Source organism: Macrotis lagotis, chromosome 5 (assembly GCF_037893015.1).
Source record: "Macrotis lagotis isolate mMagLag1 chromosome 5, bilby.v1.9.chrom.fasta, whole genome shotgun sequence".
NCBI lineage: Eukaryota > Metazoa > Chordata > Mammalia > Peramelemorphia > Peramelidae > Macrotis > Macrotis lagotis.
This window is the reverse complement of record NC_133662.1, coordinates 165,844,273-165,860,695: the sequence shown is the minus strand read 5'-3', so window position 1 is coordinate 165,860,695 and position 16,423 is coordinate 165,844,273. Positions and strand designations below refer to the sequence as shown.

The window sequence follows — 16,423 nt, the reverse complement described above, 5'->3', positions numbered from 1 at the left end:
AAGAACAGATTTTAAAAATTATATTTTCTCCTTCAAAAAATATATGTTCCTGAAGACCAGAAGGAATCACAAATAAGCAGGAATAATATGTTTAATTTATGATATATACTTAAAAAGAAAAGCAAGCTAGACATAATAGATTTGCAGTTTTAGTACACCTCTCCTTTCTGGTTCTGTTGTTTATATGGAAGTAGTCATTTTTGTTTATCTTAAGTTCTGTTATTAAACATGAAAAACTAAAAAAAAAACAACCTTATTCTAAATTATCAACTTTTTAAACTGCTATCTTTTAGGGATTAGTCTTATTAGATTTGTGTGTTGGTTCTTTATTCTTAATAGCAAACTTTTATCGGATTCATTACTTATACTTTTTAACAGTCCATTTCTTTTAATTTTGGTGATACCATTATTGTGAAAATCCTTTCATTTTGGTTTTTGGTCTTAAGGAAATTCTTCAGTTCATTTAATGTATACAGCATAATAATAGCTAATTGTATTTTTATATAGTACTTTAAGTTGAAAGAGAGGTTAGGGCAGCTTGTTCAGTGCCATTAAGAGTCTGAGGGAGGATTTGTACCCAATTCTTGATGGCTTCAGTCTAGCACTCTACTTACTATTTCTTCTCAGTGAGGGGGGAGGACTTGTTGGATTCTTGTTTGTTTTTAAATTTAGATCTAGTTCATTGTAATAGATGAGATAAACTATGGATACAAACCCATTTTTATTATACTACTCTTAAGAGAGTTGTATTTATTGAATTCCATTCTTCAGTTTTAAGCAAGTTTTGTTATTGATGACTTTGGATAAGTACTTTCATTTAAGTGATCAGGTCACAATCCAGATCCAAAGGATTAAGAAGTGAGTGAAACATTCAGTTTGGATCAATGTATGCCATGGAAACAATGTAAAGACTGACAAATTGCCTTCTGTGGGGGATGGGGAGAAGAAAGTAAGATAGGGGAAAAATTGTAAAACTCAAAATCTAGTTGAACAAGACAGCTTTAAAAAAAAAGCTAGGTGGCGCAGTGGATAGAGCACTGGCCCTGGAGTCAGGAGTACCTGAGTTCAAATGTGGCCTCAGACACTTAATAATGACCTAGCTGTGTGGCCTTGGGCAAGCCACTTAACCCCACTGCCTTGCAAAAAAAAAAAAGAGACCTTCAACAAAGTGGCACATATACAGATGTTATAATATGAAATTCTATAACAAGTTTAACTTCAAAACAAACTTTATAAGAGTAATAATAACTGACATGTGGTTCTTTTAAAGTTGATTGAGTGATTTATGTATTGCCTAAACTAAACCCTCACAACCCTTTGAAATACATACTACAGATACTATACCTATTTTCAGATGAGGAAATTAAGTTTCAGAGAAATAACTTTCCCATGGTTACATGGTATCAGAGGTAAGATATAAACAGACTTCTGATTCCAAATCAGTTGTTCTAGTTACTATGTCATAGTGTGGTTCCATCAAAGTTCTCCGAGTCCAACAGGAAACAGGATAAAATGGAGAAGTCAGCTCATTTATGAGTTTACCAGGAAAAAGATATCATGATTGGGGTCCAAATATTGGGGTTTCAAGTTGTTAGCACTGATCTTCTAACAACTATTTATAGGTGGTATTAGATAACATATCTAGTTAGATATCTAGATATTTTTAAAAGCATGGCCATAAAAGTAACTGAGAAATTTCGATCTACCTAGCCTAGCATTTAAAGTCTTTCACAGTCTGTTAACCCCTTACCATTTTAGGATTATTTCATACTGTCCCTCCTACATATGCTATTTGCTCCAAATAAACTATACAGTTAATTAAGATTTCTCTGTATATGCCCAATGTTTTCCTGCCTATGTGCCTTAGCTCACTTTGTACCCTCTTCTTGAAATGTCCTTCCCTTCTTTATTAAATTCTTGCCCAGTCAGGAAACCTTCCCAGTAATGATTTTTCATTTTTAATATACAAAAAAAAGTATGTCCTTTAAATGACTACCTTTTTTTTTTTGCAAGGCAATGGGGTTAAGTGGCTTGCCCAAGGCCACACAGCTAGGTAATTATTGTCTGAGGCCGCATTTGAACACAGGTACTCCTGACTCCAGGGCCGGTGCTCTATCCACTGTGCCACCTAGCCACCCCTAAATGACTAACTTTTGCGAGAACAAGGGCAATGATTATAGATCTCTTCTTGTTCCCCCTTCCTACCACAGCTCAGTATTAGACTGTAAGTTTCTTAAGAGTAGGAACTATTTAATTTTCCCTAAGTACTTGAAAGTACTTTGCAAGTAGTTGGCCTTTAAATGTTTGTTGATTGTGTCTTATGTACACAGTAGGAACTTAATTTTTATTGAATTTGAAAGATTTTTTTTAAATTTCTTCCTCAGTGAAACTGGCTATTTGGGAAGCATCACTGGATGATTTTGTGGGATCTATTCAGTCAATTCCAGAGGTAATTTATGTCAACTGTATACATATGTTTAAATAAAAAAGGAATCAGTCTATTTTGAGAGGATGTTTTAAAAAATTTTAAATGATCATTAAGTTTGAATAGAAATACCAGGAAAATTACAGGAACCTCAGTCTCCCAGCTCTCCCTCTCTTATTCAGGTGGAACAGAATGCAGAAATAAAGAAAAGGCAGCATATTTTTTTTTTGTTTGAGTTTAAAATGCAAACAAATACTTTTATTGAGATTTTGATGCAATTACAATAGCAAAATTTGGCAAAAATCAATGATGAAACATTTGGAAAATATTAGAAATTATTTTGCTGTTGTACAAATATTTTCCTAAACTGTGATTAGAAATAAACAGTAGCTATGATAGGAAAAAGGTTCACAAAAGAGTATTTTAATTTCATTAATACTTCATTTCTTTATTGTTTTTAATTTAAAGTTTTCAGTTGTGCTTAAAAGATGAAGCCATAGACTCTATAAGATGAAATGAAGCTAGTGTTTCAGAGGAAATGATGGAGCAAAGATGAACAAAGAAGTGCTTGCATTAAAAGATTTTAAAGCCTTATGAGGGTGTGATAATATACAACTAGAGACAGTCATGTATGAAACCTCTTAATGCAGACCTCTGCCACTTCTTTATGATCTTGTAAGGCTCAATTTAAAAATACAGTCAACAACCCAAATCATATATCAAATTGCTCTTTTCTCCAGGCTTTAAAAGCAGGGAAAAAGGTGAAACTTTCTCATGAAGAGGTTATGCAGAAACTGGGAGAACTTTTCTCATTAAGGTAAAGATTTCTATTGAACAAAACAATACTTGTGTTAAAAAAAATTCCTAAAATAAATGAAAGGGTGTTTTGTTTAATGCCATCTTTATGTTCATTGTAGCTATTTTCTTAATAACCATAAACAAACCAGAAATATAAATATGTAGGACAGTTGGATCAACTTTCAATTTTGGGGGGAAGAAATAATGGTTTTGTAAAATATATTTACTATTCAAATGGATCTCTGATCTCAGTGATTAGGAAATTCCCTCCACTGGTACATATAACCTTTCTTTTGCAAATATTGTCCATCTGTTTCTATAACTTTCCCAGTAAATCCACCCAGTATAATAAATACTTCTCTTGCTTTCTCCTGACATCAAAAAGGTACCATTGAAGTTCACTGGCTGTCTGCCCTATTTCATCTCTAAAATGTGACCAGACCATATTCTCCTTTCATATGTTTTTCTTCATTGATGACTTTTACTCCTATTTATCTTCAGCATTTCTCATTAGTGTTATATGTAGCATACTATTCATCTACACCCACCCCTCCATTTGCCTCTTCATTGCCTTCATCCCAATTACTTGTAGACTGTCTTCATGTTGCCAAGAGAGGGAGGAGGGAGGATAGAAAGGAGAAAGAGAGAGAGATACATGTGTATGCATTTATGCAAAGCAATCATGAAACCAGACCAGAGAGGTTAGCATGAAAGAAAGAGACTAGAATGTGATAGTGGTTTTGGTGTGAAAATCAGTGCAAGGTAGGAAGATAAAAGTAATTTTGTCATCAAAACATATATAGCAGACCCACCTAAACATACAAGAATCCAAAAAAAATAATGAACCTGGTACATAGACATGATACAATTATAATGGGGAACTTCAGTTATCTAGATATTGTCTAGAGCTTTTCAATAAAAGAGTAGTTGAAAATTTCCTGATTTACCCTGATGATTCCATCCTATAAAAAGGTGGAGAAAACAAATCTAATTCCTAGGTCTAGGATCTAGTCTCATTAAAAGGGAGAAACTTGTTGATAAGTTAGAAATTAAGATACTGTCTCTTAGAGTTGTGATAGAAGAGATAAAGTTGAGTATAGCTTGTTCTTTTTGAGAGAACAGCTTTCTAGAGGAAAAGTAGATTTCACTAAAATTTCTACACATGAACGCAGTAGGGATAGGAAATTCTCAAGCATGAAATTCAGAAGTATATATACAAAAGGAAATTCCAGTGGGTGAGGAAATGATAACTGATAAAAATAAGCAACATTAGATGAATAGAAAGCTAAGTAATTTAAGTTTTAAAACTGTACATACCAACATACCTTCCCTCCTACATTTCAACATTATCACATTTGGTTGAAAGATTGCTCACTGTAGGGAAGAGTGGAAGAAATATATTTGGAAATGAAAATGTTAAAATAAAATACCTATACAAATTAATTTTTTTATAAAAAATGAAATTGTAAAATATTTTAGCATGATATCATGAGCAGAGATCTTTAATTTTAATCCAGCTATCAAAACACTTAAATTTTATTTCTAAATAAAGTTTGAAACTTAGTATCTATCTATTTATGCTTTTCCTTTTTTTTTTCAGACATCGAATAAATTTGAGTTCAGATTTCCTGATGACCCCTGATTTCTACTGGGACCGAGAAAACTTGGAAGCACTCTATGATAAAACTTGTCAGTTTCTCAGCATTACTCGTAGAGTTAAAGTAAGTCTTCTGTTCCAGAAAAAAAAATAGAAGCAACTTTTTAAGTAATTATTTTTAACAGTATGAAAAGGGAGAGAATTTCATTTAGCTAGTCATTGTCATTTCTTAAAAGCAGCATGATATAATGGATAGAGATGGTCTCAGAAATCAGAAAACCTTATATTCCGGCTATTTGACCTCATTTGCTTCAAGCAGTTCTTTTAAGACTATAAGTTGCATGATTAGTATGTTTAACATAGTTATACAATAAAATCTATAATTAGATTGCTTTCTGTCAGAGCAGGAAGGGAGAAAATTCCAAAACTCGAAACCTTACAAAAAAGATTGTTGAAAACTTAAAAAAAAAAACTATAAGCTGCAGAAAAGTTATGATTTAGCATTGGTAGAGGAAATTTTCTTATCAGAAGTTTTTAACATTGGTAAAATCACAGGTTTAATCTAAAAAAATTTTTTCTGACTTCTGTGTAATCTTTCCTACTAGTTATAATATTAACTTTGACTTATACGCACCAGTAAAGTAGAGCAGTAATATGACTGTTAAAAACAGAATACTATTTAGGGAAAATTCCATGTTATGGACAATAACAGGTACCTTTTTTCCTACTCTCAACTTTCATCTTAACCCTTTATGTTTCAGTATTGATCACCTTCTTTTCCTTTACACAATCTTCTCTCTAGGTTTTCAGAATACCAATTTTTCCTGGTTCTTCTATTACATATCTGGCATCTCCTCAATCTCCTTTGCCCAATCCTCATCTCGCTCATGCCCTCTAAACATAGGTGTGCCACAGGATACTGTCCTCTTCCTTCTTCTGACTCTATTTCTCTAGTTGATCTCATTAATTCCAATGGATTTAATTACTTTCTCTGTGCTGTTGATTTTCAAATCTACCTGTCCCACTCTAATTTCCCTACTGACTTCCAGTCTCACATCTCCAAAATGCCTTTCAGACATCTTAAATTGGACAACCAGTGGACAACTTCAACTCTTCTAAAAATCAGTCAAATTCATACCACTTACCACTTCCTGCCCATTTTCTCTATTACCATAGAAGGCAACAGCATCCCTAATCCCTTGAGTTTGCAATTTGAGTGTCATCCTTAATTCCTCACTATTTCTCATCCTTGTATTCAATTTGTAGTCAAGGTCTGTCTGTCCATTTGATCTTTGCAGCATCTCTAGTATTCAACCCCCCCCCCCCACTCTGATGCTACCAGCACACTGGTGCAGGCCTTCATCTCCTCATGCCTATAGTACTGCAGTAGCTTACTGGTGAGCATGCCTGCAACATAAATTTCTCTTTACTCCAATTTGTCCTCCATTTAGCCACTACAATGATTTTCCTAAAGTATAGATCCAGCTATATCACCCTCACCCCTGCTGTAATCCCAGTGGTTTCCTGTCACCTCCAAGAGTGAAATTAAATTCCTTTGGCCTTCATCAGCCTTCATAATCTAGCCTCCTCCATAAATCTTACACCCTACTGTTCATCATGTATGTTTTGATCCAGTGCCCAGCCATGTGACTGTCCCATCACTCCACTCCAAATACTTTCTCTGGTTCTTCCCATCTGAAATTTTCTCTGTATATATCTCTGCCTGCTGACCTTCTTGGCTTCCATCAAGTCCCAACTTTTTTTTAGGTTTTTTGCAAGGCATTGGGGTTAAGTGGCTTGTCCAAGTCCACATAGTTAGGTGATTATTGTCTGAGGTCACATTTGAACTCAGGTCCTCCTAACTCCAGGGCCAGTGCTCTAACCACTGCGCTACCTAGCCACCCCTGTTTTAAGTTTTACAAAGCACAAATACCTCATTTTTTTCATCACCACAATCCTGAGGTAGAACTATTCATTCCATGACAAATACAGATTAAGTACCTTGCCCAGAGTAACAACTGCCAAGCATCAGAGGCTGGATTCAAACTCAAGCCTTCATATGGTTCCAGGCCAGGGATCTACCCAATGTACCATCTTGCTTTATGACTCAACCTGCAAATCTTGCATTCCTGTACTGCACGAATTGTTAGGCAGATGGGAGGAGATTAGCAAATTAGCAAAAGAGAGGGTCAGATTCTGGAGAGGATTCAAAGGATAAATTAGAATTCATAAGTTAACTTAAGAAGTGGGAAATGGCTGAAAGGAAGGACACAACAGTAACATCAATGTTTCAAGCCCTGGGAACTAAGAATGGGTAGACTGCCTTTAACTTTAAGGCATAGAGAAGCCAGGTGGAGGATGACTTCCTATTATCTTGTCTAGTTATACTCTTGGAATTCACTATACTATACTTGTATCACCTCCATTTCCTTGAAAACACTTTCATGATATAAGGAAACTATATTTTCTAGATGAACTTAAGGTGGTTGAGTACCAAATGGAATATATCCAGCAGGTCATTATTGATGGAAGACTGAAACTTGGAAGATATCCAACATCTGTAAAACTAAACTTGTGAATTATCTGATGTTAAAATGCTCAATGTGATATGATTATTGTGAGTTCAGAGAGTAGAAAAGAGAACAGAAGACAAAACCTTAGAAAACATCAGTGGAAAAAGCATTCAGTCTGAAACGTTCATTTTATTTGCAAAACCACTTTAAAGAATTATACACTCTATAAGTATTTGTCTCTTTAAATAGGGAAAACCTGTTTGTCTTGTCACAAGAAGTTATTTAGGTTGATCAAGCTGTATATATATTAAAAAAATAAAAGTAACAATTTAATAGCTAGTATTTATATAGCACTTTTTAAGGTTTGAAAAGAATTTTACAAATATCTCATTTTATTCTTGCAATAATCCTGGGAAATATAAGCTCTAGGAATATCTAGGGTTCTTCTAAATCTACCTTTTTTTTATTTAAGACAGATACTCAAGATTCACTTAAACCATCTTTTACAAATAACAAATTTGCTAATTAATTCTGCTAAGTGTTTACTCCATTCTGTGTTTGGAATTTGGAAGGACAACTAAAAAGGATGGAAGGAATGCAAGATAGGGGGATTCATGTGAAATGTAAGCCACAAGAGATAGCCATTTCTTCTTTAAAATTAGTAGTAAACTTAAGGTGATTTTTTTTCAAAACAAGGAAAAAAGTGAACTAGAAGGAAATAAATAGCAAGTGAGGCTCAGGGACATAGAGGATAATTCAACTAGGAAAAATAAGGCCTGTCTTAGACATAATGTTCAGATTATTATGAATTTTTACTTTATATTTTTTGATGGAACTTATTTCATCTAGTATCATATGGAATCTACATGAAACAATTGTTTCATGTTTTGTCACCCAGCATCCCCCAATCTCATCTTCCTACTTGCAGAATTTATTTTTCTAATATTTAAAAGATTGTTCTATATATATATGCACCTGCCTATTCCTTAATTCTAATTTGACTTTTTAAAAATAGTTCTTCAATCAGCAAAATTTATTTCCACCTTTGTTTTTCCCTAGAGAGGAAAACCCCCCTATTATAAACATATAAAATATGCAGTCAATAGAAATTTCCATGTTGGCCATATCCATTTGTGTTCATATATGTGTGTATACATATATATATACACACAGTTTATATGTGTATAATAGGCAATTTATAAAATACAAATAAATACATATTTATAGGTATTTCATGTAGAACCTGAGGCTTTATATTGGAACCATAACATAGTGATCACTCTTGTTTTTCTTCACTTCTTTTTGTTCACTTTTTCTTCTCTTCCTGTGCTACAGTCCTAAAGTGGTACTTCTAGGCATTGTTTCAGCCTAAAAGAAGTAATGGCAGTAAAGGTGGGAAATAAATGTATAAATTCATGTCTAATTATACATTACAGTACTGTAGCCCCCCCCAAAATGCTGCAAAGTATGAGTTTTCTATGTCATAATAGTATTATTTGAGTTTGTCTGTTTTAAATGGTTGTCCTTTTTTTGCACACCTTGACAGGATTAATAAAGGGATATACCCATTAATTTGAAAGAATTAAAGTGGAAGAAAAACTGTTATTGCATTTTATAGTTAAATACAGCATTTTGCACAATACAAGTGACAATTTAAACATGCTCCGTCCTAGAGTACTTGAATATGTAATGTTTATTCTTTTTAAATGAAATCACAAATCCTGCTTCATTCTTGGAAGCCACCATTTTTGCAAGAGTTCCTAAATTACAATGTTAGTGCCATCTAGTGTTTAATTTATAGCAGTTCAAATTTTCAGTTAAAACAGCATTTAAAGTCAGAAGGACTGAGGCCGTTTTCTCCTCTGTAAAATAAGAATTACAACATCTTCTTTGAAAAGTATTTGAGGGGCGGCTAGGTGGTGCAGTGGATAAAGCACTATCCCTGGAGTCAGGAGTACCTGGGTTCAAATCCAGTCTCAGGCACTTAATAATGACCTATGTGTGGCCTTGGGCAAGCCACTTATAACCCCATTTGCCTTGGAAAAAACCTAAAAAAATAATAATAAAAATATTTGAAAATGCTTAATAAAGAACTGTATGCATATGAATTGTTATAATGAAGACTACTGTCAGCAAGGTATAGTGGATATGGAGATGTCCTTACTTACCCTCCCATAGAAAATTTTAAGTTGCTTTTAAAGTATTGACCTGCATGGTACAGAGAGATTTTTTATTATTAATTTGGGAATTCTTCATACTAATAAAATCAGTTTAAACACCTAAACCAAATCTTTAGACCTTTGAAAGTATTTTTTTTTTTTGCTTTGTTTTGTTTTTGCAAGGCAATGGGGTTAAGTGGCTTGCCCAAGACCACACAGCTAGGTAATTAGAAAGTGTCTTGAAGTCTGATTTTGAACTCAGGTACTCCTGATTCCAGGGCCAGTGCTCTATCCACTGTGCCACCTAGCCTCCCCTGAAAGTAATTTCAAAAAGATAAGCTCTTTCAATTATGTGACCCTGTTTCTTTTTTTTTCAAATCTGAGCTTTAGATATAATTTCTTGGTGATTTTTAAAATTTTTTTTTTATTTTCACAGGTGATGAATGAGAAACTTCAACACTGCATGGAACTAACAGACCTGATGCGAAATCACTTAAATGAAAAGCGAGCACTCCGCCTAGAATGGATGATTGTTATACTTATCACCATAGAGGTAAACAAGAAATTTTGATGACAACCATTTTTATCATTTTTCTTTAATCTGGAGGATCTGCAATTTGACTTATATTGGGTACTCTTCTTCACTGATAGATTATAGGTCAAACATTTTTTTCAAATGCTATCCATATTGTCCCCACAAAAACTGCCTTTAAAAAAAAAAAGCAAACTTCTGGGACCCTTTTTTGTCTTCAGTCTGTATGAAGTTACTTTTGAGACATCTTGAATAGTTTAAGTGATAGGTACCTTAAACTAAAACTGGTTAATTTCATTCACACCTCCCCCCAAAAAACCATCTTGCTTTCTAACTTCCCTTTTAGTCTGGTAGACACTACCACTTTCCCAATAACCCAGGCTCATCACCTCAGTGTCACCCTTCATTCACCACTCTTTCCCCACGTTGTCAGATCTTACTCCCTTACAATAGGTCATATATATGTCCTCTTCTACTACTGAACCACAATTCTAGACAAGACTTCATCACTTCCTACCTGAGCTGCTGAAATGTTCCAATCTCTTCTAACTTTCAAACCGATTTTCCTAAAGCTTAATTCTGACATATCCTCCCACTGCTTATTCAAAAACACTTTCAGGGGTGGCCAAGTGGAGCAGTGGATAGAGCACCGGCCTGACTTTAGACACTTAATAATTACCTAGCTGTGTGTCCTTGGGCAAGTCACTTAACCCCCATTGCCTTGGGGGGAAAAAGTCTAAAAACACTTTGTTACTTCCAGGATCAAATAAAAACTCCTATTTGGCATTTAAAGCTCATCAGGACCTAGCCATTACCTACCTTTCCGGTATTTTTAGTTTTATTTTCTCCCTTGCACTCTATAATCCTGCCATGTGTCCTGTTTACTGTTCTTCATACACCCATCTCCATGTCTTTTGTATCAGTTCTTTCCCATATCTGGATTGTTTTCCTTCCTTGCCTCTTAGCATCTTAATTTTTCTCTCAGGTTAAATGGCTTTTTCTGTAGGTCTTCCCTTCTTTTTCAGCTACTAGTGTCTTCCCTTCTGAGATTGCCTTCCATCTAATCTGGGTAGAACAGGAGCAGTTATTTACATGCTATCTGCCACATTAGGAACTTTTTTTATCCTTATTTCTAATGCTTAAAAGAACCCTTGGAATGTGATAAGCACTTAATGGTTTTTGATTTATATCTCACAGGTTTACTTCTTTTTCTTTAAATATTTAATCAATAGCAGTTATAATTAGTTTGCATGCAAGTTAACATTGTTGATATTTACTCAGATGCAAGTCATTCTGGTTTAACCATCATCCATCTGAAGCACTTACTTAAAACAAAGTAATGGAGTTTTCATCCATTTCATTTTTTGTCTATTATGGACATTTATGCTAGTATCTTTCTTCTCTTAAATTTCATTCAGGAATCTTACAAAAGCAAAATTCTAAGGGTGTTTTAATGTAGAAAAGTGTTGATTTAACTGTTTGATTGTATAGAGTACAATAATGGTTTCAAGCCATAAGGTGCCATTTAGTACTTAAAACATTTTCAATGTTTTAAATCATTAGTGAAATTTAAAATTTAAATTTAAATTTAAAAAATTAGGGAAGAGTGCGTATTTGATATAGTAAAACAAGCAGAAAATACCTGTGCTTCCCAACTCAAAATCCACCTGTATACAACAGGAGCCTTGTATTGGAGCTTGTCAAGGTGAATTCAATCTATCAGAGCCTTTTAAAATATCTTTTCAGTTTTGAAATGCTTTGTAATCTTTAAAATCAATAGAATTTTAAGTTTGTAATCATTTTCTTTATTATTTCAACAGGTAATGTTTGAACTTGGCAGACTCTTGTTTTAATTATGTGAATTACTGAAAAACTGACATAAAAATAGTGGGAAAATATCAGTGACAGATGTGTAAATAACAAGCAAATATTCCTTTTGACTGATCTTTTGGTTCTTGGTTCTATTCTTTGTAAATATTTTTCTAGTCAAATAAAAATTATGACTGCTAAAGTTACATCTCTCCCACTGCCCATGGTTCTTTAATTTTTAAAAATAACTAAGTAATCTGGGTGTTGGGTATGCCTACATGCAAGATATAATAAAAATACTGTCTTGTGTGATCATTTTTGTCTTGAATTCTTCACATATCCATAGACCTTAAGTGTATTTAACATACCCTTTTCAATGAATTCTTTTACCATATCCATTTCTATTATTCTCAATTTTTTCAGAATAATTTCTATTACAAGTAAGCACTTTCTAAGCTTTCTAAATATCTTATTTAAGTTAAGTCTACTCCTAAGCAGACCTTTTTTCTTTATGGCTGTCAAGGATAGACAGACTTCAGGGATATTGTACATATATATATATATATATATATATACATACATACACACACACACACACACACACACAAACTTAAAAATTTTTTTCAGTGATTTTCATTGTTTCATGGCTATTTGATATTGGCAATTTGGAAGGATAAGTTTAGTACTACTTAAAGATATTTACATGTATAAAAATAAATAATTTTCCAGATTTTTCTGTCACCAAAATTAATATTCTTGAAAATCATTTAACTTTTTCTCACAATCACTTTTGGTATATAACAGCTAGGTGGCTCAGTGGTTAAGAGTGCCAGGTCTAGAGTCAGGAAAACTCATCTTCATGAGTTAAAATTCGGTCTCAGCTATATGATCTGGTCAAATCACTTCACCCTTTTTGCCTCAGTTTCCTCATTTGTAAAATAAATGAGAAGGAAAGGGCAAACCTTTCCAGTATCTTTGCCAAGAAAACCTCAAATGGGTCCCAAAGAGTTGGAAAAAGGAAACGACAAAGTATCAAATAAAAATGGGGCATTTATGTTATTTCCATACCCCAAAGATCTAAACAATACTGAATACACAGGTGGCACCTAATGAATTCACTGCTGTGATCTGAGATGACTGAATAGAATAAAAATTTTCAAATGTATTTTAAAATTTAACAACTTTTAAATTCTTTAATGCATAACAATTTTTCAAGTAATGTTTTTTAAATCCTTGTATATTCTTTGGTTTGTTCAGTTATTTTCATTCACTTTTCTACTTGGAGTATTATGTGTTCCATTCTCCTTGGTTATTTTGTTTATATTAATTTTCTTGAGTCATATTTTGAAAATTCACTCAAATGAGATGGAAAATTATAAGTACCCTAGTCTGACCCTTAGAATTTTCTTGCTTCAACCCTCCCAAATAGATTACTGTATTTTCCCCATGTATAAGACACACCTTAATGTGGGGGCCAAAAATTTGAAAAAAATGTATTACCATTACTGAACTCAAATTTAATTCATCAAAAAATTCATACAACTCCCATCCATTAGTTTGTCCTCATCTGCGTTTAATGATGAAACATTGCCTTAAGAGAGGCTCTGATTCCTCTCCTGCCTGTGCTCTGGTCTGGGGTTGATCACAAGCACTCCCTGGGGCAAGTCTGGTATGTGGACGCATGCTCAGTCCATTCTGTTTCATGAACCTGAAGCACCCGTCCTTGGAAATCAGTAACTTCTTTTTCTTTTTAGGTTTTTTTTTGCAAGGCAAATGGGGTTAAGTGGCTTGCCCAAGGCCATACAGCTAGGTAATTATTAAGTGTCTGAGACCGGATTTGAACCAAGGTACTCCTAACTCCAGGGCTGGTGCTTTATCCACTACGCCACCTAGCTGCCCCAGTAACTTCTTTTTCATCAGCAAATCTTGCCTCATGCTGAACCATCTTTGTGGACACAGGAATTCCAATTGCCCTTTGCTCCTCAATTCACCTCTGACTATTTTGCTGACTTGCCTCTCATGACCTTCATTTGCCATGGTGTTTTCAGTCAGGTTTCTTCTTCCCATAGCCAGTCTCAGATTGTTTTCTCAGTTGTAGGAGCACACTGACATTTAGCAGCAAGATTTCCATTCACTTTTGCAAACTGGAACACTTTAAACTTGAATTCAACACTGGACAAAAATCTTTTCTGAGCCATTGTTGGGCAGAACATGGCAAAATGTAACAATATGCTGGTAACAAATGCGAAACAATGAGTGCAAAGACAGCAAACTTTCATGAAAAAGTGGGAAATGCAAGTAAAAATCTACAACCACTGTGTAAGATGCTCCTAGTTTTTAGACCCCAATTTTTTTGAAGATGGTTCATCTTATACATGGGGAAATACAGTATATCTTTTGAAGATACAAATTACAACTCTATAGGTAAGACTAAAATTCATGATATTTGCATTTTTTCCTTTCTTGTTAAAAAGTACTCCAGCTTGATCTCTTGAGGTACCACTTAACACCTCTCAGACTGGCTAATATGACCAGAAAGGACAGTGATCAATGTAGGCAGGGATGTGAGAAATCTGGGACACTGATACATTGTTGGTGGAGGTGTGAACTCGTCCAACCTTTCTGGAGAGCAATTTGGAATTACGGCCAAAGGACAATAAAAATGTGCCTACCTTTTGATCTAGCAATACCACTACTAAGTCTATACCCTGAAGAGATCATGAAAAAGGGTTAAAAACATCACTTGTGTAGAAATATTCATAGCAGCCCTGTTTGTGGTGGCAAAGAATTGGAAATTGAGTGAATGTCCAATTGAGGAATGGCTGAACAAATTGTGGTATATGTACGTTATTGAACACTTGTTCTATTAGAAACCAGGAGGGATGGGAATTCTGGGAACCCTAAAACGATTTGCATGAACTTATGCTAAACAATATGAGCAGAACTAGAAGAACATTGTACACCCTAACAGCAACATGGGAGTGATGAGCAACCTTAATGGACTTGCTCATTCCATCAGTGCAACAATCAGGCACAATTTTGGGCTGTCTGCAATGAAGAACACTATCTGTATCCAAAGAAAGAATTGTGGAGTTTGAACAAAGACCAAAGACTATTACCTTTAAAAACAAAAACTGTTATATTATGTAATTTTGCTATCTCTTATACTTTATTTTTTTCCCCCCTTAAGGATATAATTTCTCTCTCATCACATTCAACTTAGATCAATGTATACCATGGAAACAATGTAAAGACTAACAGACTGCCTTCTGTGGGGGGAGGGGAGTGAGATTAGGGGGAAAATGGTACAATTCAAAATAAATCCAAAAAAAAGTACTCCAGCTTGAACCATAAAACTATCAGCAAGAAAAATATTCTTCTTTATGTCTTATTTATTTGAGATCCAGAAATGTGACCTTTAATTTATGTGACCTTTAATTTAAGAATTTAGATGACAATTATATCTACTATCCCTCAGATCTACAATTCAAGTCAGTATATCCAAGATTTTCTCAGAACTTGAAAAGTTAATAGGGCGTTCACTTTTTTAAAACTTGTTTTTCCTTCCTATCATGGTTTTCTTTCTTTCCCCTTAATTATAATTCCTCTTACATAAAATGACTCATTATGTTTTTACCAGACTACTGGCCACCCTAAGGAGGGGGGGGAGGAAATAGAGTGATAGAAAAATGTATATAACTCATAAATCTGCAAATGGATGAATATTAAAAAACTGCCACACCATGCATGGAATTGGAAAAATAAAATTTCAATAAAAAAAAGCTAATAGGAATTGAATATATTTTAGAACAATTGTTTCCAACCTGTAAACTAATAGAAATTATTGAAAGAGACCTGGGAATTCATAAAGAAGCATACCTTCTGTAGACTTGATAAATGTTTCGCACACTGTTGAGATTTATAAAAGTCCATCTAGATAAATATATATACATACTAGTCCCCTTTTCTAAAAGATGTCATGTCATTAAAAATATACGATGGATAATTAAAATTGTCATTCTTTAACTGGGCTTAAAAAATTATTACTAAGGGAAAATAGATTATAATCTAAAATTATAGACATGATTAAAATAAGGAATGGATTAGAGAAGTTTTAATATTTCAAAATTTGCACTAAGCTAGCTAGGCATGGTATAAAAATAAATGGCTCCCTATCTCCTGGAAATTTAAATGTACACTGTTTATGTCAACATTTAAAATAATTATTCTTCTAATTGTTAACTGAAGGGCAGTATATTTTCAAAGCAAGGTAGACTTAAAAGTCTATGGAAATTTCCAAAGCTTCAGAGAGAAAATTCATCTTACTAATTTATTCTAAAAAGACTTCTCACAGGCATATAAAACTATACTTTTACTAGAGTCAGTTTAGAAAAACATTATAAGGAAATATGTCTTAACAACTGATAATGGTATAGTTAATAAACCTCATCAACTAATTTCTCTATTGCTTTAGAGTAGCTTTCTCTGTACCCACAGTAAGTATTCTTCTCATGTGTGGATAAAAACTTGTTACAATTGCCCTTAAAGAGGGCAGAATAACAAGAATACAATAACTATATTATTTAATAC

General features: G+C 33.8%; 1 protein-coding gene across 6 annotated transcripts in view; it reads left to right on the top strand.

Moving 5' to 3' along the window:
* RMND1 (required for meiotic nuclear division 1 homolog) overlaps positions 1–12,039 on the top strand; it is a 34,779-nt gene extending 22,740 nt beyond the window's left edge. For all 6 annotated transcript variants that reach the window (XM_074187830.1, XM_074187829.1, XM_074187826.1 and 3 more), the window contains 5 exons: positions 2,385–2,449; positions 3,166–3,242; positions 4,824–4,944; positions 9,929–10,045; positions 11,845–12,039. In XM_074187830.1, coding sequence (XP_074043931.1) covers positions 2,385–2,449; positions 3,166–3,242; positions 4,824–4,944; positions 9,929–10,045; positions 11,845–11,877 — 413 coding nt within the window. In that variant the 3' untranslated portion in view covers positions 11,878–12,039. The remainder of the gene's footprint in view (positions 1–2,384; positions 2,450–3,165; positions 3,243–4,823; positions 4,945–9,928; positions 10,046–11,844) is intronic.
* The last annotated feature ends 4,384 nt before the right edge of the window (positions 12,040–16,423 follow it).